The 23876-nt window shown below is 40.8% G+C and overlaps 1 protein-coding gene across 1 annotated transcript in view; it reads left to right on the plus strand.

Moving 5' to 3' along the window:
• Positions 1-23876, plus strand: part of Abca13 (ATP binding cassette subfamily A member 13) — a 329916-nt gene that overhangs the window by 147863 nt on the left and 158177 nt on the right. Inside the window, exons 27-28 of the mRNA XM_087909185.1 lie at positions 7661-7931; positions 17129-17212. Coding sequence (XP_087765311.1) covers positions 7661-7931; positions 17129-17212 — 355 coding nt within the window. The remainder of the gene's footprint in view (positions 1-7660; positions 7932-17128; positions 17213-23876) is intronic.

Genomic DNA, 23876 nt, shown 5'->3' on the forward strand with positions numbered 1-23876 from the left:
GTAGAGTTCTCCACATGTAGTTACATACAAGTTGGGGTGTGAGAGAAATATAGGTCTTGGGGGTTTGTGCCTTTTTCCATCTTCTCCATAGTTTCTGAAATGTCACCTCTTCCCTAGTAAACAGAAGTGCCAAGGGATGTTGTAAGCAGTTGTATTTATCTCTTTAGACCATAGTACAAAAGCATGATGTTGCTTTGTTAAATACACAGCTGTATAAAAATCACACTTGAAATGGTGCGCCAGTCAATGACTTGCAGGCATCTTCTATTGATGTGTTCTTTATCCTCCTCCTCACTCAAGTCCCCAAGACTCTCCACTGTTCTCACCTGAATTCAGAATGCCTATCTTTAACACAGAGATGAAATTTATGTAGGCCAGCCTTAACACATCTTGACACCATGGCCCTTGAATAACCTTGCGCCCTGCTTCTTATAGCGCATTGCTTACATGAAAGTTTCAAACAGTCACAGGGTGATATGTTGTGAGTGGACCCAGGGAGCAGGATTGCCAGCGCAGAGAAGGAATCAAGAGGTTAAAGGACTGGAAGAGATACCCGGGTGGTGTTACGTTTTCTAGGTAGGAGAATAATGAGTCTAGGAGAAAGGGAAGCCTTGTCTCAGGAAGGTGATGGGTAAGGATCCTGGATCCCACTTTGATGACTGTCCATTTGTTCACTCATTCTTCAGAGTTTGCTATCTTACTGGAGTGGAGTGTCCAGTGCCCATGCAGACAAAGACACTTGGCCATGATGGGAACAGCAAGGGGATAAGCAGAGAGCTCAGACTGAAGAGAGAATTTAGTAGCAGACAGTTTTTTTCCTTTCCAGCTATGTTTATTGACTCTCATTATGTCTCAGATGCTTCCTCAAAAGGTCCTATTTGTATTAGAGGGAATTTTTTTTTTAACTTAAGACACTGATCTGAGAAAGCTAAGGCTGGCGGACAAGAAGCAGGATGCCTGCATCTATCTGTAGTATACACTGCTTTCTCTGCGTGATCAGAATCGGGGCTTGCAACACAGCCGCATGGGAACCATGACTGGCATACTGCAAAAGGCATGCAATGCCGTTTCCCTAACAACTAGTTCAAACCACACAGGGAGCTCAGGCTTGGGAACCACAAGTGGGGCCATTGTGGGGTGGAGAATCCATCTTTGATGTGTTGCAGGGAAGTTGGGTCCTTCGATGTTTCTGTGACCACCAGGTTTTAGAATTGCAGTTTTGGTCTTGTGAAGGATGAGTTGTCTGTTCAAGCAGGTTTTATCAGAGGGAATTTAGAAGCTTTTAAATGAATAAAAAGTGTGGTTTGCGTAAGTGATGACTTTGTTCCATGGTGAAATCCTGATCCAATACTTCCCACATGTGTGCTATTATGACAAGTCTAGTTTCTAAAGAGTTCCTTTGTGAAGTGGCCACCATGCAGCAACTGGGGACCAGTGACATATGACAAAGAAAACCGCTAACTTATCTAGTGATCTGGTTTCTGACATTTTAAAGAAAATAGCATTGTAAACGCAATATGGTAATTAGCACAGATAAGCAGATAAAGTTTCATAAAAGTTTGATAAGACCATGTTGTGAAATCACCCATGAAATGATTTACATAAATGCAGTCTGTTCTTAGATCCTCTTTCAAAGAATTAAAGATCATCAATAGGTGTTGAAAAGGTAATTAACCAAAGTTATAGATCGAGGTTATACATACTACTATATTCATATTTATGAAATAGTTCTATTTGAGACTTATGCTGATTCATAGCTATGTAAGGGCCACAAAATATTGTCCCTTTTTTGATTTTTATTTCCATTCTGTTTTAGGATTCCTATTTCTTCTCTTTTCCTCTATTCTTCCCAAAGAAGAAGACCCTTGGTTTGGTTGTTTTAGTTCTTCTGAAAACATAAGTAGTGAGTATAAGACAATTTAGTCTTGATTTGGGCAACTGTCACACTATTAAAAGTATTTTTAAAGCAGAACAAAGGCTGAAGACGAGCTAATCTAGGCTTTTGTTTTATAAATTAAGAAGCTGAGGGAACAATACCTGCCGCCAATGTGCAGAGAGTTCAGATGAGCCACACTGGAAGTCAGGCAAGCTGACAGCTGGTGCTAGGTCGTGTGCTTCTATGGGACATTTACGGAATCCAAAGCCATTCTAAGGACATCTAGTTATTTTATTAATACATATTCCTCAGAGAAACATACACCTGCCCAAGCTTCCCCCGAGGCTCACTAGATTCATCACACTGGGTCGGTTGGTGAGCATCTAGTCATTTATGTCTTTTCATGTCTATGATGTGGGAATCCAGGGTCATGCCCGGTTTGCAGTAGAGAACACTCAGGCCTTCCTTAGTAGCTTAGTTCAATTCTATCTGTGTCACAAGAGTCTTTCAGCTTATGGAACAGTATTCCTAGTCTTCTTACCCTTCTGAGACTGTCAGCCAACAGCCCTGGCACTGGCTGCATCTGTGGAGAAGGTGCCTGCTAGTCTGTGCCCTGCTGTGCTGTTCCGTTTGTGTCTTCGACTCCAGGTCTCTTGAGAACTTTATTTACATACTTAATGCAAAGTCCTATAACAGAATACAACAGAAATAAAGACTATATTTTATTTCTCAATTTGATTTATTTCATAGTATCATCTCTATTAGATTCAATTATAAATATAGGAAACATTGACTGGCATGAGGTTTTCTGGGGGTGCTGAGAACTGAACCGATGGATTTTCCTATTCTGGAAAAGTACTCTACTACTGACCTACTTCCCTAGACCTTCTGATTAGTCCAGAGCACACAAGAAACCAAGGTTTGGAAACTACAAGTGGGGTTTGAGACAAAGTCTTTCTCAATGACCTTAAACTAATGATCCTTCTCACTCAGCTTCCAGTGTCCTGGCTTATAGGCATTGCTCCCCACATCCAGCTTTTACTATGAGATACTAAATATCCATCTCAAGTTGATGTGCTGTAATTAAATGAACAGAGAATTATCTTGTTTATGTCTCATGAAAGTGTACTTCACTTCCTGAACATGTATATCATTTTTAGGAAATGATTATGGGTAATAAGACGAATATTCAGTTTTGAAATAATCCAGAAAATTGTGAAGAAGAAAATGCAAGTAGCCACAGTCTTGACACATAAATCGTAGCTTGCTAGTAGGTTAAAAAGGGCTCAGACATTAAAAACCTGTATTTCATCAAGGAGTACATAGAATACATAATTATTTGTTAGAAGACAACTTTTCACTGAAAGTAACCACACTGAAATTTTAGTTTTTCTTGTTTAGTATTGGCATACTTAAAGGATTTCATTTATTCCACATGTGGTATTTTGTGACACTTTATGTTGAATGAATTTTTCCATAAGCACAAGTCTTGATGCTTCTTGTCTTGGGTAATGTGTGCTGCTGTAGCCCCTTGCACCCTTTTAATGGAACTCTCTTCCGGGTCTCTGTGAAAACATTTTCTTTCAAAATATGATGTAATTCCATTTATATTGCTTTATTCATTTATAGACCTGACAAAATAACTTCTGTACACTAAGTATTTAGTATGTAATGTGTTCCACTGTTGTACATGTTAAGTATCCTGATCCAAATCCATACTGCTCTAGAGTCTGAATTCTCTGAGTACTGTGTAGATGGAAGTTTATGTTCCACCTGGTCTCCCAGGCATTCAGTCCCAAAGAAACACAACAGAGGCTTATGTTAATTATAAACTGTTTGGCCAACCAGCTCAGGCTTATTATTAGCTATACCTTACAGCAGAATTAATTTATAATTCTTGTCTATATTTAGCCATATGGCTTGGTACTTTTTTTCAGTAAGGCATTCTCATTTTGATTCCTCTGCATCTGGCTGGTGACTGACTCTCTGCCTTTCCTTTTCCCAGAATTCTCTTAGTCTTGTCATTCCGCCTATTGTTCCTGCCTGGCTACTGGCCAATCAATGTTTTATTAAACTATTTACAGTGTACAAGAGCGTTATCCCTCAGCAGTACCAACCAGAGGTCACAAGTGGAAATTTCTCCACTTGGTCTCATAAGGGAGCCTCAGACAGAACCAAGACATACTGAAAGGATCATGTGGAATTATCTTCTGGTGATGCAGATGAGAATAACGTGAAGTGTGAATGGGTTTAGTATTTGGACTTGGGGACCCATTCTCATTTTACATAAATCAGTATCTGCAAACTGAACAACGTCTGAAGCCTCAAAGGCTTCTTTCCAATTTGAAACATTTACAATGTAGACACTCAACCTACATTGTGACTGGTCAATTAGTCCCCATGCGTTAGACACTAAGTTGTTTCCAGTTTCTTGGCACTGATTTGGGTAAGGTCTAACAGGTCACCTGATTTCACACACTTGATGGGTTTTCGGGTTTGAATCAGCACAGCTCTAGAACTGGAAATGAGAAAATTCAAGACGACCAATGTTTATGTCACATCAGTGGTTTTCCAGATCTGTCCTCTCACCAGGAATGTGCTATCAGACCCTTTCCTTGAACACTCAGTAATGTTAGAGGCTAACATTATTTGCAATCTTTGTCACTTAGATGAGTTGAGGAGCCAAAATTCCTGCCTCCCTTTACAGTATAGCTAAGCTAATTTTTTTCTAATTTTTCTTGAACAGCATAATCAGACATGTTATGAGTATTTTGTTTTGAGCACTCACTTTTATTAACATGAAAGCATTATACGGGTGACACATCCATCCTAAGTCTTCCAGAATGTCAGGGTTATAGGTGATGTGAGTATCAGACGTGAAGTCCCCATTTTCAGCTCAGCGCTCTACCAGGTGCTAACATTTGAAGAGTTACAGTCATCTCATCACTGTTCAAGAAAAAAAAAAACTTTGGCTATTTTCCATAAGCAGTTTGATGGTCTGAGTAAATGAGGAATACATAATTGTAGATGTAACTGGAGTCCTTGTATATAATTGCACTCATAAGTCAAACAAGACAATTCATAACAATTTGATCCAGCATTTTAATTTTGTCTATTAAATTATTCATATGAATGCTTTTATAAGTTTAGCCATGAATATTTGAATGGTGGTTGATTCATAACTATAAAGTATCTTAGCCTTTTATTTTTCTCATTTACATCCCATTAACTTGTATGGAACGGTAGAGTATTCTCCCTGATAGGAGACACACCTTTCTTCCACAGACTTCCTGACACTGATGGATACTCACTGTAATTGGAAGTCAACATGGTACCTGCTTTGATAGTGTCATAAATATCCTAATAACCCTCATTATGTGGAGGGAAATTATATTAAATCTCTCTTGTATAATTGAGGAGATGACATTCAGAGAGGTTGTGTAGTTTTTCAAAAGTCACACAGTACGAAGGTAGGTAACAGTGGGTTCCCACATAGGTTAGTGAAGATTGAGTTTCTCTCCCCATACTATGTTGCTCCCAATATTCTTTAAGAACAGAGGGCACTGGCAACCTGCACCCTATCTCCCCATATTTCTCCATCTCGACTTCCATACTCATTTCATCACCAGGGAAAACTTCCTGAGTAGACATGCTTTTTGCTCCTATACAAACAACACTTAACCATTTTTTCCTTCTGTACACATGCATGAGAAGGTGCTTACTTTGTAAGTATGGGTGGTCAGATATGGTATCAAAAGATGCTACAGAAAGGTCCATTTGTGGGGTAGGACTATGGTAGAGATGAAAAAAATCACAGGACCTGCCCAGGGCCCTTCAGTACCCTTTGAAGCAAAGCAGAACAAGCCACCCAGGACTTTGATCTCCAGTTGGCTCATGGGTGTAGCTGTCCTAGTCCAGCTGCAGGCAGACTGCAAGTATTCTGCAGCCTCACCGAAGTGACAGCATCATGCTTAGTTCCCTTTCCTAGCAGTAATGTCCCTGTATTGGCCGAGGTGAGTGTTTTATGACAGCCACATCTGAGCCACCATTGGCAATGCATCAAATATCACCACAGCCGGACTCAGCAGCAGGGAGGTCAGAACGAGCACATTTATTTGTCTGAGACATGACTCTCTGAAATAGTGCCAGGATGCTGGCATTTTTAAAGTTTCCGGATAAATCTGATGTTTATCTTCTACTCCTTACAGCCTGCCTGAACAGTATGATGTGCATGCAGGTCGAACGAGGGGAGTGATGGAGGCATCTTGAGAGCTGGGCAGAGGACTGTCCTAGCCTTCCTTTCTGACCACTGTTCACTTCCTGCCACATGCTATGAGAGTACCCTGTGTCATGCTACAGCAGAATGATTTATGTCATAAACCATGGTGATCCGCATCTCCTGCTTTGGCTCTCTGCTTACAAACTCTCTGAACTCTCTACTTTCTACCCTGTAAGGTTTTCCTATCGGAATCCCGGCACCATGCTCCATTGAACTGCTTTATTTCTTTATGTGTTCTTCCCAACCCTTGTTATGTGTTTTTGGACAGAAATCACGTACCCAATACCTCCCATAAACAGGGTCATCACTGAGTGCCTTAGATAAACAAAGGAGTAATACAGATATGCATTGTAACACCACTGTGCTCCAGCTCCCATGTTAACACTATTGCAAATAATTGAGCTTTCAAAAGTGGCTCCTGTTCTCTTTTATCGTGGAGCTAATTTGCTGTTCTTTTACAAACCGCCTTTTCCTCTGGCGCTTGTGAACAGGACAATCAGTTCCTACAGTTGTTCTCTGATGTCATTACTTTTCCTGCAAAATGCTTTGTACTCGGTTTGTTTTGCTGGAGAACCTTAGACCTTGGGAAAAGTTGCTCCTGGGGGTGATTGAGCAGGCCCATCCTTCCCACAGGACCAGCTTGAAGCCTCTGCCCTGCATTTGCCTGACCTTTGGTCTCTGACAGCTTTGTTTGGACTATCTGTCTGGACTAATAGGTCTACTCTTCCGGGGTGGGTATACAGTGGAGATATAATGACTACAGACACTCACCATTGAGGGATGTTTATAGATGACCTGCATGGTACTGGTTCACATCCCAGACATCCTTTCAAATTATTATATGGCCCTGGAGGCTGTCCACAGAGGAAGGATGGAGGGACAGGATTAATAAGGGCATGGAACGTTTGGCATCTGTCCTTGGAGCAGAGGTGCTGCCTCGGGATGGAGAACACCTCTCTTCTCTGCAGGTGAAGGTGGAAAGCACTGGAAGAATTATGGCTGGTGACGTTAGAAAGAGCAGGTGCCATGGTTCTTTTTGATTCCCAACATGTGCACACAATCTTCAGCGTTCCCAGGAAAGACCCAAATTAAGGGTAGAAGAAAATAGGAGAGGTGGAGGGTGGCGAATGGGTGCTAAAGAGGGTGTGATTGGACTCCCAGAACCTCCTGCCCCTTTTCTGTCTTTGATGCCTCAGAATTCACCGTGCTTCAGGTTTCATTTCAACTTCCAAGTACACTGGAGGAGATCTTTCCCGCTGCCCCCCATTCAGAGGTGACGTCGGAGGGAGCACAGAAGTCTTTGGTTGCTGTGTTTAGTGCCTCAAGTCATAGTATAGTCTTCAGAACAGGCATCCAAGAAGAGAAGCTATCCTGTAGTTTGAGGACACCTGAGAGGTGGTCCAGAGTCCCTACAGGTTAAATGGAGATTCACCAGAACCAGGTAGGACCAAGGAGCCCCATCCATCTGCATCCCGCTCACCCCGTCAATCTTTCCTCCCCTACAGGTGCCTCTCCGGTGAGGACTCCACCTGTATGGGCCCTGTCTGAGCCCATGGGGAGTTTCCAGCTGCTTCTGGGACAGGCGGTGGCACTCCTGAGGAAGCGGCTACGGCACACGCTCCGAGCCTGGAAAAGCACCACCTCACACCTGCTACTGCCGGTGCTCTTTGTGGCCTTGGCCATGGGCTTGTTCATGGTGCAGCCTCTGGCTATCACGTACCCACCTCTCAAACTGACGCCTGGGCATTATGAGACTGAAGAAACTTACTTTTTCAGGTAAGAGACTCCAGAGACTCCTTGCTGTAGTTTAGAAGCAACTTTTTTTTTTTTTAATGGCTATGTGGGTATAGAATCCTGAGCTGATTAGGCCATATAGCAGTGATATCAATTTCTTCTCTTTTCTAACACCAGATAAAAATTCTCATATAAGGAGTTTGGGGGATAGCTCACAAGCTGAGGACTTGCCCTGCCTAGCCGAGTTCCTGGTTTTGGTCCCTAGCCCCTCTCCCTCTAATATCAATACTTATATTATTTCTGAGGTCAGAATACACAAGAATAATATAAGAGGTTCTTTTGAGGGCTGACTTACAGTAACTGATGGACAGGCCTGGACCCAGTCACTTGTTGGCTCCTTACAACAGCCAAGTATCCTCTGTGAAAGAGGACATGAGGCAAAGGGGCTGACACACACCAGCAGCCTGGCCCTTAGAAAGAAATAGAGGGCTAGGTATATTCCCAATAGTCTAGCATTTTAGGAAAGTATGTGTGTTGTATATTATACAAAGCCCTCCACAGCTCTTTTCACGACAAGTGCTCCCAATTGCACATCCCTCTCAGCTAGACACTGCATTGCCCAAGCTGAATGGGATCAGAATCATTAACATTGGGAGCTAAGTCCAGTGCTCCAATGTAGGTCTCTATCTCTATCTCCATCCAGCGCCCAATGAAGGTTATATGGTGATATGCAAGGTATTCATCAGTGTGGCTATGGGACAAGACCAGTTCAAGCACCCTCTTCTCTGCTGCCCAGGGAACAATCTGGGGACCTCTCCTTGGACCTGGGATCCCTCTAGAGTCAAGTTTCTTGCAAACCCTAAAATGGCTCAGCATTTTCAGGTCTGCCAGGCAGATTTACTGGTAAAACTTTGGGAGGAATCTGTTAATCTATACAGAATTTTCTCAGGGTGCCTAGTTTGTAGTTGAAACAGAAGGACAGAAAATTGTGCATTATCTTTACCTCAGCTTGTCTATTTTCTCTTTAGAGTCATCTTTAACTCCCTTGTCACACTTCATTCTCTAAAGGATTAATCAGAGCCCAGGGGTCACCTCTCATGGGGGAACCCACATCAACTTATGGCCTTCCACTGGGACCCCCTTCTAAAAGCCTCTGCACCTCAACTCTATAAATGCTGTATTTTCTCCACTTCTCAATTGCTTAGGCTCTGAAGTTGAGGCCATACTTTAGCTACAGTGAACGGTTTGCAATAAATATTGATGTGCAAACAGCTCTGTGATATTTTAAGTTGGAGATCTTCAAATAAACCCCCAAAAGATCGAACTGACTGATCCATTCTTTTATTTTTTTCCATTGAGTTTTCATTTATTTTAAACATAAGTCAGCTTTGTGTTTTACAAACAGTCACTGCAGTTTCTCTGGAAATAGGGTAAATTGGCTCCATGTGTCTTCTTTTTATTATTTTGCAATAGTTTAATTTTTTTTTATTTTGGAGACCATGATCCCATTTCTCCCTTCTCTTTCCTGCCTCCAAATTCTCTCATATACGGTCCCTGCTCTCCTTCACATTCATGAACTCTTTAATTTTTATTGCATGCATATGTGTGTATGTATACACCTCTCTATTCCTAAGTACAACCTGTACAGTCCATTTAATGTTACTTGTATGTGGACTTTCAGGGCTGACAGGCACTGCTTGTCCCTGGGGAAGGCCACCTTTCTGCTCACAACTTTCTTCAGTTACCTTTAGTTGTTTGTATAAGGTTGAGCCCTCATTCTTAATCTTTTTGAGTAACCTCTATGCTGATTTCCAAGGCAGCTGGACTAGTTTACATTCCTACCAACAGTGTTTAAACCTGGCCAGCATTTGTTTTCTTGATGACTGTCGTTCTGACTGTGGTAAAATGGCAATCTTGGTATCAATTTGTTCCTATGGCTCAGGAATATAACTTGACATTAGGGATGGTGAGAACTCTAAATTTCTTCTTTTCCGCAAGATCCCTTTGGTTATCTGTGATTTTTTTTTATGGTTCTATATGATTCTCATATTTACTCTTTTTTCTATTTCTGTGAATGGTATTAGAATTTCAAGGGTGATTGTATTGAATCTGTAGATTTATTTTAATAGGATGACCATTTCCCCAGTATTAATAGTATTAATTCTTATTCATGAGAGTGAAAGTTCCTTCCTTCTAGTATCTTCTTAGGTATTTTTCTTCAGTGTTTTACTCTTCTCATTATAGAAGTCTTTTACTTCCTTGGTTAGTTTTAAATCCAAGTTTTTTGTTATTTTTTTAAAATATTTATTTATTTATTATGTATACAATATTCTGTCTGTGTGTATGTCTGCAGGCCAGAAGAGGGCACCAGACCTCATTACAGATGGTTGTGAGCCACTGTGTGGTTGCTGGGAATTGAACTCAGGACCTTTGGAAGAGCAGGCAATGCTCTTAACCACTGAGCCATCTCTCCAGCCCCCTTGTTATTTTGGTTTTTTGAGAAATGTAAATGACATTGATTTCATGATTTATTTCTTAGTATGTTTGCCATTGATATATAAAATGCCTACTGATTTTTGTATACTAGTTCTGAGTCTGCCTACAACTTGTCAAAAGTATTATCAGCGCTAAGAGTTTCCTGGGTAAGTCCTCACGGTCTCTTTTATACCAAATCATATTATCTGCATAGTAAGATTACTTTGATTTCTTCCTTTCATAATTTTATTTTTTTATTTCCTCCTCTTTCCAGACTACTCTAGCTAAATCTTCAAGCACTATATTAAATAATAGTAGAGAAGATGGACACCCCTCTCATATTTCTAATCTTAGCTGAAATTCTTTCAGGGTTTTCTCGGTTTAGTATAATATTCACTGTAGGTTCATCACATATAGCCTCTACTCACTGGAGTATGGTTGAATTCTCAGTGGTCAGCTTCTTAATGATAGCAGAGTCTTTCCCGACCCCAGCCGGAAGTCAACAGCTGTGGAGAGCTACACTTCAGCATCCTTATCACCATTTTCGAGAGTCCTCTTGCATGACTTTCTGACTAGGCTGTTGCTTTTTTGGTGGGTGGGGTTGGGGTAAGGGTTGTCATTTAGGCCTTCTATGTTCTTATTTCTCGACGGGCAGTCTGTAGACACCAATACCGTGGCAAAAGTAGATTCCTTGCCCTTTGCCATCAGCAAGAACATGGGTTATGGACTTACACATGGTCTCCAGTATCAGCCACTGCCGCTGACCTCAGTGTGGTCGCCAGGAGCGATAAAGACCATGAACTCCATCATAGTTCTTGACAGTAGCATGGGCCAAGAACATCACAGTGGCGTCAGGTGGCAGATGGACCACAGACAGCAACATGGCCTGAGGTTAAAGCACAGATCACTGACATCTGCATGGCCTTTGGGCCACAGACATCAACACACCCCCTGCTCCAATGGCCCACAAACCCAGACGTGGCTCTCAGTGGCAGCATGGTTCATGGATTTTAGCATGGTTTTGGTGGCAATGCAGGTTACGCACATCAATATAGCTCCCTATGGCACCACAGTCCATGAATATTAAAATTGCTTCAGGAGGCTGCACAGACCAGGGACATTGGCATGACTTTCAATGGTAACATAAGCCATAGACTTCAAGAAGGCCCCTGACTGCTGTAGGACCACAGATGTCCACATGAACCTTGAGCTTCAACATAGCCTGTGGCACCAAAGTGGCTTCTGGGGACAGCATGGACCATGGAGGTCTTTCAGTGAGATCCGGTTCAGAAGAACCTGTCTTCACCTTGGCAGTCATGATCCTGTGACTGGGCAGCGTGGTCAGTCTGCATAAGGTTCAGGCTGATACACACCATCCTATTGGCTCCGCTCAGTAAGGACATGCTCCCCGTCCACCACAGCATGCTCTCGCCCATGCCGACACCATCACGTCTCTATTTCTGCCTCTTTTCACCATGCACTCACTGTTCAGTTCCTTTATATCTTTCCCATCTCTCCAGCTCATATTCATTCATGGCAGTGCCTTGGGAAACTCAGTGTGCCATATGGTATGTATGTATGTATGTATATTTGCCCAATCAGCTTTACATGCAAATATTCATTGGAACAAGTCATTGAAAAGGTTCTGTCTGAGCTCCTAGCTGCTACATACCTCTCTGCCTTCAATGTCTGTTGCCCTGAGGCTTGCTGGTCTTGACCTTTGTGCTTGCAGGCTACTGCTCTGCACTTAGTGTCTCCCAGCAAGCGAGTAGCATGGGCTGCAGCCTCAGTGACTCCATGCTGCGTGCCAGCCGGTAGTCCTAGGACCAGCCTTATTCAGTTAGTTTCCGCAGGAGCCCGGGCCCCTGCACACTACCCCGTCTACAGTGCTGCTCTCACCACAGCTCGCCTGGCATGACTGCTGTGCTTGTAGGGTGTGGGCAGCTTTCCTGCCCTTTCTGTCTCCCAGCAGGACAAGCAGCACGGGTCACAGTACAGTGACTTGATGCTAGAAGCTGGCTGGCAGACCTAGGACCAGTCCTATTCAGTATTGACCTGTTTCTGTGGGAGCTCTAGGACAATGCACAATACCTGTTGTTGGCACTGGCAGCCCCATGGCTCACTGGGCATGATCTTTGTGCTCACAACCTGCTAACTGAGACACAACAGTGAAGAGTACAGATTTGCTCTGTATGACTCTGTTCTGCCATCTTTCTTTCTAATTTATTGAGTCCAGTCTTTAAAAGCATCGTTCTATAAAACTTGACTTTTCTTCTTAGCTGTTCCACAGCTACTGAGGACACTTTAGACTCCTTTTCTGCCCCCATGTTGCCCTTTGGAAACTCCATTTGTCTGTCTCTCAGACTCTTTGGAGCTCGACTATGGGTGCTGGCAACTGAGGTCACCTTTATTTTCCCCCTCCGTTTTTTTTTTGTTGTTGTTTTTATAGCATGCATCTGTAGGTCTAAGCTTTATTTTCAGTTTATTTTAGTTTTTGATATGTTATATTTTCAGTTTCATTCAATGATTGGACTAGTTTTCCTCTTGATTTCTCTAATAAATTATTTATTAAATAGTGTGCTGTTCAATTCTATGAGTTTGTATATTTTCTGTGGGTTTCCTATCTGTTGTTGTTGTTTTACCTAATTGTTTTTGTTTCTTGATTTTTATGTTTATTCTGCCTTACTTTGTGTTAAGTTATATGACCTACTTCAGGGAAAATTCTATCTATTGCTTATGGTGTTCGTTTTCAACATTTGCATGAGATATTATATAAATGGCTGCTCAGTTGCTTGATCTATGATGCCTCTTAGCTCATTTTTCTCTATAGATAAGGGGAACCACATGTTGGTGAGAATTGAATATTAGAGTTGCTTATTAATCTGTGTCTTTACATCCAGTGTTTTTTTTATGAAATTGTGTGTGTTCATTGCATATTCATTTAGAATTGAAATAACCTTTTTGCTGGATTGTTTCTTTAGTCAGTTTGAACTTACTTTATGACTAATTTTTATTTTGTCACATATGAACAGTGACCCTTGTTTGCTTTTTTATTCTATGGCCTTAGAATTTCTTTTCCACTTTTATTTTATTTTTATCTTGAGGTCTTTGATGCTGAGTTACATGTTTTGGAGATAGCAAATAGATGGAGCCTCATGGTTAACAAAATTCTTGTGACCTCATGAATGTGTCCATCTTTCCCTTTGCTATGAAGGAGTTCTTCAAGGATCATTTGTAGGACTTCCTTAGTGACCATGGATTCGTCTAGCTTCTATTTATTATGGAATATATTTTTTAAATCTTCGATTGTTACAGATACCTTTGCTGAATATAGTAATATAAGTTTGTATATTTTGTCTTTCAGAGTGTTAAGCCCACCTGTGATTCTTTTGTTGGATCTTTTTATTGTGCCCTCAAATCTCATGTTCTGTTTCTACCTTATGAATTATCTTTGTAATTGTCTGCATGTTCCATTTTTCTACATTGTCTTCAATGTGTGACAGCATGCCTTCTCCTCAGTCCACTCTGTGAGGCTTTCCACAGGAATTTCATTGGACTTATTGAACTTCACATTTCCATTTCAGCTTATTTTTTTCAATAAGTTTGCTTTCTTTCCCCCATGAAGTTTACTTTCATATACTTTCATATTGACTTCCTTATCTCATTCCTGTGTTCTTGTTGTATGCTTTTATGTGTTTGTATTCTACTAGATTTCTTTGAACATACTTATAATCATCTTTTGGATTCCTTATCTAGGATTTTACCAAACCCACCCCCCACTGGACAACATTACTGTGGGGGATCAATAATGTTTTGAGGAATAATAATGCTAAAAATGCTATGAATATTCATGTGCTTAGTTTTTTCTTTGTATCTATACATCTGAGAAAAGGCTGTTGGTAAGATAAAAGAAATCAACCTATTCTTTCAGTGGATATGTCTTTTTTAAAATTTATTTATTTATTATATACACAGTGTTCAGCCTCCATACATGCCTGCAGGCCAGAAGAGGGCACCAGATCTCATTACAGATGGTTGTGAGCCGCCATGTGGTTGCTGGGAATTGAACTCAGGACCTCCAGAAGAGCAGTCAGTGCTCTTAACCTCTGAGCCATCTCTCCAGCCCCTGGATATGTCTTTAGTGTTCTTGTGGAAATGATTTGTAGTATACCTGATGTATTGTTTCTCTTCCTTGGGCTGAGGATCTATCTCAATTACTCTATCCTCCACCCACATGCTTGTGGCACCAGGATTCGTACCCAGTACTCCTTTGTGTAAAAATACAATAAAAGTCAATTAAAGAGAAATTGTCCCTTCAGCTGAACCATTTTACGAAAGAAAGGAACAGCTGTAGTAGAGTGTCCACTAGATTAGTTCCCGGGTATATGTGGGAAAGAAGAAAAGCAGAGTAAAACAAGTGGTTAGGATGGGCAAAACCACAGGGCATAAACTACAGTAAGGACAGTGAGGGAAATGAGGCGTCTCAGGATGAAGGTATAATGAGAAGAGAAAGAGGGGAAGGGCTGCGACAACCTCAACCATCCCAGCTCTTAAGAAGGTAAGGTAGAGGGACTCCTTTTCCCTCAAACCAGAGAAACTTTATCTTTTGGGAAAGCCTATCAAAAAGGATCAAAAAAGGAAAAAAAAATTAAAGGAAGAAAAAGGAAGGAAGAAAGGGAAGGAAGGGAGAAAGAAAGGAAGAGAGGAAAAAAGCCAAACAGGGAAAAAATAAAGGGAACAGAAACAGTGAAGAACACAGGTGACCCTCTAAATAGATACCAGATATTAAACAAAGGAAAAATGGGAAAGGATGAGACAGGTCTAAGGCCTCAGAGTCAATAGTTACACTCCTGGCTGCTGGATCTGGTTTTGACTCTTCTGTTTCCCATAGGTGTCAGCTATATCTTGTGTCTTCTTTTACAGGTTGTAGTACAGATGTCATACACACGTTGTATATGTGTGAGTGTGTGCGTGCATATGTGTGTGTGTGTGTGTGTGTGTGTGTGTGTGTGTGTGTGTGATTGTATTAGTTGAAATGATGGTCACAGCTCTGAGTGGTGCTATACATGGTTCTGTTAGCGAGAGATCCTACACAGGTCAGGTTGTAAATGTTGGTTCCAGCCCTGGGCCTTCTCAGTGTCTGGTACCTTCTTTGACTCTGGCTTCAGTTGGATTTCTACCTTGATCTGTTTCTCCCCTGCTCTTCAGGAGTGCTCTGTTGTCCAGGTTGTAGTGCGGAGTCCTATTGTGTTTGCTCTGGTTCCCACAGTGTGCTACTAGACAAGGAAGGTCTAGGGTGGCCAAGCAACTGAGTTACCACAACAGAAGTCTTTTAAAGACTGGAATCTCACAGGGCCAGCAAGATAACTCAGTGGGTAAAGATACTTGCCACCAAGCTAGATGACTTGAGTTTGGTCTTCAGAAGTCGCATCATGAAAGGAGAAAATCAATTCCCATAAATTGTCGACTCATGGTTTATAAGAGTCCCAAAACAATAAATGTTATAAATTAAATTAAATTTGAAACTGGCATCCTCCCACTACTCTGGTTGAGTGAGAAGAAAGGGTTTTCTATACCTCCTCTCCTGCTGACACTCTTGCTGCGTGCAAGCCTTTTCTCCTTCTCTCTGTTCCGTGATGTAAAATGTGTGTCATTGGAAGTGCAGAACAGTTTTTCTGAGATCTTCTGTCTTAAGCTTTGGCTTGGTCACAATCAGCTGTTGTCCTCTCTGTCCTTGGGAGGAAAGAACTCCACAAACCAGCTAATCACTCCAAGGTAGACTTTGAACTTTTATCCCATTCTGCTCTGTAAAAGTTGCCACTTTCCCTTGCTACTGAAACTAGAGATCTTTGGATAAATGCTATTAACTTTCTCCATTGTATTCCCTTGACATTCTACCCAACTGTATCTGTATATTATCTGCCTTCTTACATGTCTTCTATATTTTATAAAATTTCCAATTCTGAACTTTAATCAATTGAAATGCATCCCACTACCAATTACTACAATTTTAAGAAGTTTGACCTATCCTTGCTTTCATATTTCTTCAACTCCAACCATTTCTTACAGATGATGTGAAAAACTTACCAGCTTTTTTTCTAATGTTTGTTTCTGTATCTTCCCTCAATATGACATGAATGTATTACTGCCGATTCTATCTTTGGCAAGACAGTACAGTATCGCTGACCTTGTACTTATCTTAAATTATAAATAGACTTGAGGCCTATGGCCAGCAAACTAAACACCATCGTTCAATGTGGGCTTTAAACCAGGTTCAATTCTTCTTCCTATGGAAGTGTGATTCAAGGACATGTGGGAAACAAAGGATATAAATATAAATTGCATTTTTGTATTGCTGTGTAATAGGATGAATATTTGTGCCAAGCTCCAGCTCCAGTGTGGAGAAAATACTTTTATTGATTTTAATAAATTAACATAATACGACATTATATTAGGAAGCCTTTAGAATTTAATTTTAAGCCCGTGGAAATATGTGGAAATGCTTAGAAAATTAATTGGAAATATCTAAAAATTAATTTGCTTTGACTAGAAACACAACCAAATACATATGTGTGGTGGCAAAAGCTGTTTTTGAAAACATTTCTTGGTTCTATCCTTGCTTGTGGCCTTGATTGCAAAAGTACTGGGAAATTAGTTTTATTTGGTGCTCTGGGAAGTGTTCTCCCAATCTGCTTGACTAGGGTAAGTGTTCACTGTTTTCCTTGGGAGTTCCTAATGGTACTTTGTCTCCTTTCTATCAACAGCAGTGGAAGCCATGGCGTAGACCTCGCCCACGTGCTTTTGCGCAAGTTTGGAGATAAAGATCCTCTCTGTGCTGATGGTCAGCTGTAAGTATCTGCTACCCTCTGCACAGCAGAGATTCCCAACACCTGAATTACAGGAGAGCTTCCCTTCAGGATGGGTTAGTCCATGTTCCAAATTAGGCTACATAAAGCGAAAGTCAGCTTGATAGGTGGTATACCAGTGGGTCTTTCTAATGGGTCTCATTGTATGGAATGGCCAGAAATAAACTGCCTAATTATCCCTTTCTAACCTTCATAGACATTTGCTCTGTAAGACTGTAAAAAATAGTAGTGTTCATGTGACATGAGAGAACTCAAGGCTTAAAGGACTTGCATAGCTATTAAACATGAATTATGTGTTAACTATTATTTGCTTTGTAGAGAAAGCTTATACATATTAAGGTATCATTTTAAAGTTAAAGGTAACACACGCGCACATAGAAATTCTGAACATGTGGTAGTTTTCTTTCTGTGTCTGGCTTGTTTCCCTGTTCACAAGTGGTTCTACTCACATTGTTACATGATTTGATTCCTTATGGCTGGATAATATTCTACTGTGTCTCCACGCCACACATTGCATGATTCATTTAGTAGGGGATACAAATCAGGAACTGCAAATACAACAGCTTTTCTGTAGTAATCAAATAAAAAAGTAGTCACTGCCTTAACCCACAGCTCTGCCATGACCTCTGTGTCACCGCAGACATGCCATTTAAGCTTAGAAGGTTTTGGTTTCCTATTGTAGTAGGAATCTTCATCTAGCTTACTTATTTTGGGCAAATTGAATGATAACAGGCTTGCTGGGAATGTGTGTCAAGGTACCTGGAAATGCATACAAGTTCAGATATTAATTATTAATATTAATATATTATTATTATTATTATTGTTATCTCACTTCTGATTTGGCATCACAAATATCACAGGCTGTCCTCAAACTTGATGTGTAGCTGAGTCTGACCTTGACCTCCTGAGCCTCCTCAGTGCTGAGATCAAAGATGTGTGCCTCCATGCTTGGAAGGGTGTTACCATGAATGATATTGAAATTCACAGCTTCCCTAGTGCCTTTGCTTCTGCTGGTCTATTTAAATTCCACCCAAACCCTGAGATATATGGGAGACAGCTTCTCTTACATGAGGAAACTGAACTTTAGAAAAAGTTTATACTTGTCCAAGGCAGTAAGTGGGAACAGTTCCATCTGCAATTACCTCAACACCTTGAACAATCTCTGCATCCATCTTCCTTATTGCATCTTCTGGAGTGTAGTGTTGCTGTTTTATGTTTATGGATAAATGGTCACTTGTTTTTTTCTTAATTTACTTAAAAATTATTGAGATTATTATATAATTACTAAATTTATTCCTTCCATTTTCTCCCTTCATACCTTCCTCTCAGCTCCTCCTTCTTCCCTTTCAAATTCACAGCCTCTGTTTTCATGACTATATATATATATATATATATATATATATATATATATATATATTTCCTAAATATAATGTGCTCAGTGTTATGAAATATTTGTTTATACTGTATAAAGATATATCACTGTGATTGGTTTAATAAAATCCTAGATGGTTAATAGCTAGGCAGAAGGTATAGCGGGGACTTCTGGACAGAGAGAGCTGGGGGAGGGGACAGGTAGAGTCTTCAGCCAGATCCAGAGGAAGCAGGATAGTACAGAGTAAAGGCAAATGAGCCACACAAAAGAATGTAGATGAGAAGATATGGCTTAATATAAATTGCAAGAACTAGTTAGGAACAAACCTAAGCTAAAGCCAAGCTTTTATAATTAATAATGAGTCTCCGTGCTTTTTTTTGTTTGTTTGTTTGCTTTTTTTTTTTTTCGTGAGCTGGCAATCCAAAGAAAAATCCTTTTACATAATCAGTCTATACAGTGTTACTTGTATGTATGTTTTCAGGGCTGACCATTTGCATTGAATAGCCCACTGATGCATTCTTTCCTGGGAAAGGCTTTCTCTCACGCTCAGTATTCCTTAGCTGTATTAGTTTTTTGAGGAGGGTTGAGGCTTTGTAGAATTTCCCCCATCTGCTTTGGTTTGTCATTGTTCAGCTCATGTTTGGGTAGCCATGGTTGGTGAGTCCTAATGAGGTTAAAACATAAATCTGTGTTTAAAATGTGGGATCAGATTTGCAAATGTTCACATTGCATGTAAGCAATAATCTCAAGCCAATTAGCTGTAGCTAATTAAGGACATCACCTTCTTCATATAGCCTTTCGAGCCCATGAAATTAGGACTATGACTGAGGTTTTGCATTTTTAATTTTTTGAAGATTTGTCTATCTATCTATCTATCTATCTATCTATCTATCTATCTATCTATCTACCTATCTATCTAATGTGCATTGGGATTTTGCTTATATGTATGTCTATGTATGGGTGTCAGGTCCCCTGGAACTAGAGATACAGACAGTTGTGAATACTATGTGGGTGCCAGGAATTGAATCCAGGTCCTTTGAGAGCAGCCTGTGTTCTTAACGACTGAACTATCCCTCCAGCCCCCAATTTTGCATGTTTAAATTCTCAATTTCTATTGTTAGTTTTTTGACAATTTCATAATTTACAAAATACATTCTAGTTACTCTTTTCTCTACTCTCATCTCATCCCTCCCCCTCCTCAACTGAACCTCCTCCTCCATGCCTGTCTCTTTCCAAGATTTGCGACTTTTGGTTTTGACCCATTTAGCTTAGCCAGGGCCACCAGTGTGACCTCTGGATTGGACCTTTATGTAGAAAACTGGTGAGAGTTGCCAGTAAGTATGTGACTGAAGACAGTGAGTCCCCTTCCTTCAACTTATTAATAGAAAACAGCTCAACTGTGAGCAGTAGGGCTTTTTATACATATTACACATATATATGTATATGTAATATACATATATGCATACATGCATATATATTTGTAATCACTTATTAAACAGCAGCTAGTAGAGTCTATGTTATGGAATTAGACGCTCTATTAGTGATTGTTAGATCCTGGGAAGGGTAGTCAGAGGAAGAATGGAGAGAGCTTAGGTATGTGGTTAGGTGACAAACATAATTTCTAATGATATGGTTGACAACTAAGCCAAAACAGTTTCTAAAGCATTTTTATTCTTTCCAATTCAAAGAAATAAGTGTTTCTGATGATGGGTAAGACTCCCAGTTTGGTCTCTACACATTATGCATATGTATTTACAACATCACATGTTAGGCTGGGGAGGCAGCTCAGTGGGTAAGAGTACTTGTTGTGCAAGCATGAGGACATGAACTTGAATACCTCCCAGGATCCATGGGGGAAGAAAGAGCTAGGCATGAGCGTGTTTGCCTGCAACTCTAGTATTTAGAAGTAAAGAAGATAGGTATTCAAAGTTCATCGGCCAGTCAAAATACGAAGTAGCAAACATTGAGTTACCAACTCAAGGAGAGACCATGTCTCAAGGAACTACAGAGTCAAAGAAGAATATAGCCCATGTCCTCCTCTGACCTCTGTGTGTTTATACAAGGGTCCGTGCATACTTGCACACTCACATACATTCAAAACATATGTAAGAACAGAAACACGCACACACTATTTCACTGCACCTCATAGGTATATGCCCATTGAAATTTAAAGATGAAGCCAATATGTCAATATGTGCTGGTTGCTTTGAAGAAGGCTTTTCTGGGCTCTGCTAGTCACACTGACAGGGATGACTGGCCTCTGGGCCCTACTAAGGCATGCCTTGCTTCATAAATGGTTCCCTTGCTTTATTTCCCCTAACTGTTATTCCTTGAGGATCTACTGAGAATCAAGTATTATTAGAGGGACCAAGATTAATGCAAAAAATCAATTCGAAGAAATTTGTAATTACAGATTGAGCAAATGAGGCTAGAGTTAAAAGCCATGATAGTGCCTTGGATGTTAAATGTCTGTCTTTCCAGTGATACGTGTAGAGACCCAGACAAAGACATTAAGAATATTTCTCCTAGTTTACGATGACGTATTTTGCCAATTAGTCAATGTTGGTAATTAGCTGAGACTGGATAACCATTAATGGCCTCAGTGTGGAAGAATGAAGAGAAAATTAATTATGTTGTTCTACTTTAGTTCTCTCTTGGAACACAAAGTGATTCATTCTGTAAAGAGTTCGGTGGCAGGGTTTTCATTTTCTCTTCTGTAATAAAAACACACAGGATGCAAAATTCACATACCAGTGAGGAACAGAAATGAGAGCACACCTATGGCCTAATGCTGTATCAAGGAAAGAATGATTAGCAGAAAAATAGAGCAATTTTTTATCTAGTCTCTCAACAAGAGAGCACCCAGGTTAAAGCAATGGCTTACGAGTGGCAGAACATGGTCACAAGCTCATCTTTTTGAGCGTGATGCCAGTGCCCCCACTCAGTCTCTACCTCCCTTCCCCAATGTAGAGCTGGTGCTCAGGGAGCTAGCAGGCTGGTTTGGTGGTAAGAGTAGTCCCTGAGGCCTGGCACCACTTCTGGCCAAGCTCATCTGTGAAGATGAATATGAAGATCAAGGGTAGAAAGCATTTGAGGCATCTAGGTGCAGGTGAAGAACACACTGGACACCAGGCTGCCTCAATCAGATCTCAGCCAAACTGACTATGTGATGTGGACAGCTTACTCAAGCTCTGTCTGCCTCCGTTGACATCCATGTCCTTGCCCTTCCACAGAAATAACCGTTACTCCAAATAATGAGGCGATCCCCATGGAGCTTCCTTTCTCTTTAAACAAGTGCATGTCTCAGAATGCTGTTTTTGAGGAGGAAGGTCCTCATGGCACCTGTCCCTCTCTTTGAGATTTAAGATGTACACTGTGCTATTAAAGACTCCAGGCATTCCTGCAGTGCAGAGACCTGGTCCACGCGAATGTTAAAAACCTCCAGACCATGTTCAAAGCCCATTGACTCAGAAACAGTGTCGTTGTGATTTTGTTCTGCAAAACACATTAGGGATGTTCTCTGAGAACTCAAAGTCTGTCTAAATTTCTATTATCTTGAGAGAAGTTTATAAAGGCATGTGTGTCTGATGCCGAACAGGGAATTTCGTCGGCCTGACTCCCTTATGAATGTTCACAGAGATTTTCAGAAAATCGTTGGATACAAAAATTGTAGGAGGCCGAGATGCTCAAAAACAACAATCTGTTAAAGATTGTCTTGGATTAGCATTCAAATCTCAGGGTTTTTTCTCTCTCTATCAAAGGAAGCTCAGAAATAAGAGAAGATTAAGAAGGGGCAATGTGGACTTTAGAAACAATTCATTAAACTATACAAACTGTATTACTCCCCTTTCCGTGGCTATAGTGTAATCCTAACGAACTAAAGGCCATGACCTATTTTTTTTTGTGTGTGTGTGTGTGTGTGTTCAATTAAGCAAGCTTTATCTTCTGTCTGACAGGGTTTTTTCCATAAAGGGGAATTTGAGAGAATAGTCCCAAATGACTTTTTTGTATAGGCCTCAAACTGCAAGGATAAAGGTTTCCAAGGGTGTTTGACTATATATTAACTTGGCAGATCATCTCAAAATCATTTGGAAGAATTTCTTTATCACTTTATCAGGGTGGAGGTCAGGGTATAGTGTGTGGAGCATGTCAAATTCCAAAAAAAATAAAAAAAAAATGGGTTAAGACATGGTCATACTTAAATTTTACAGAAAACAGGAATGAATTTATTCTGACAAGATGGCTTATAATCTTAAGATGGAGTCATATTGGTCAATCTATAGCAAAATACTTGAGGCCAGACACTGTTTTCGAAAAATAGGTTTACTCGGTTCGGAGTTTTGTCTCGGCAGAACATGGTATGAGCACCTGTGTGGCTCTGGTGAGCAGCCTGAGGGTTAATTTGACAACGGTGGGCTGCACGTGAAGGAGACACATGGCAAGAGAGATAGTCAGGGATGCAGCGCCAGGTGCTCTCGACTTACAGCCTGCACCCTCCCAGGCTGATTCCCATGGGAGCAATATGAGTCCCTGCCAAGGCTTCTTGGCCCTCCGTGACCGATGACCTTATACTAGGACTTCCTTCCCTAATGGTCTGCCCTTATCAACACCACTACTCTGAGAAGAGGCTTTGTCACACATGGGTTCTGCAGGAGAGGCAAGGCCACATCCACACCACAGCCCTCAATACCTGTCATCATAAGCAACTAAAGCAAAAGGCCCACCTGTTGGGCAGGAGAGGCAAAGAGTCAGGTTTTTTTGCACAAGTAATTAGATTACAGGCATCTGGTTTAAAAAAAAATGCAATGCAACTCCCTTAGGCATTGTTTTCATGTTAACCTGGGAATCCCAAACTGGAATCTCCGTGAGCTAATTATAAAACAAAAATAATAATAAAGAAGTCAATTATAAAACAAAAATAATAATAAAGAAGTCTATAATCACTTTTAGTACTTAGGAAATTGTATAGAAATTGTATTTGCCAGTCTGGTTAACAGAACTGACAAGAGTTCTTCTATTGGATTGGCTTTTCCAACATGGCGTCATCAGCCTTTCTGCCTTCCATTGGAGCAATTCACCTGTACAGAGAGGCTGGGCTTGGGGTTCAGCTCAGCAGGCCAGCCCTTCTGCTATGTGGACCGCCCCCCCCAGCTAATGGTGCATGCTCTTAAAGCTGCTACCCTGGCCTTGAGGTTCTGAAAAGTGGGACGAGGAGAGAATATGGTAAAAAGTCTAGCTGGCACCTGTGGGTGAGGAAATGGTAATTTCACCTTC

The sequence above is a fragment of the Myodes glareolus genome, chromosome 8, assembly GCF_982192425.1.
Source record: "Myodes glareolus chromosome 8, mMyoGla1.1, whole genome shotgun sequence".
Taxonomy (NCBI): Eukaryota; Metazoa; Chordata; class Mammalia; order Rodentia; family Cricetidae; genus Myodes; species Myodes glareolus.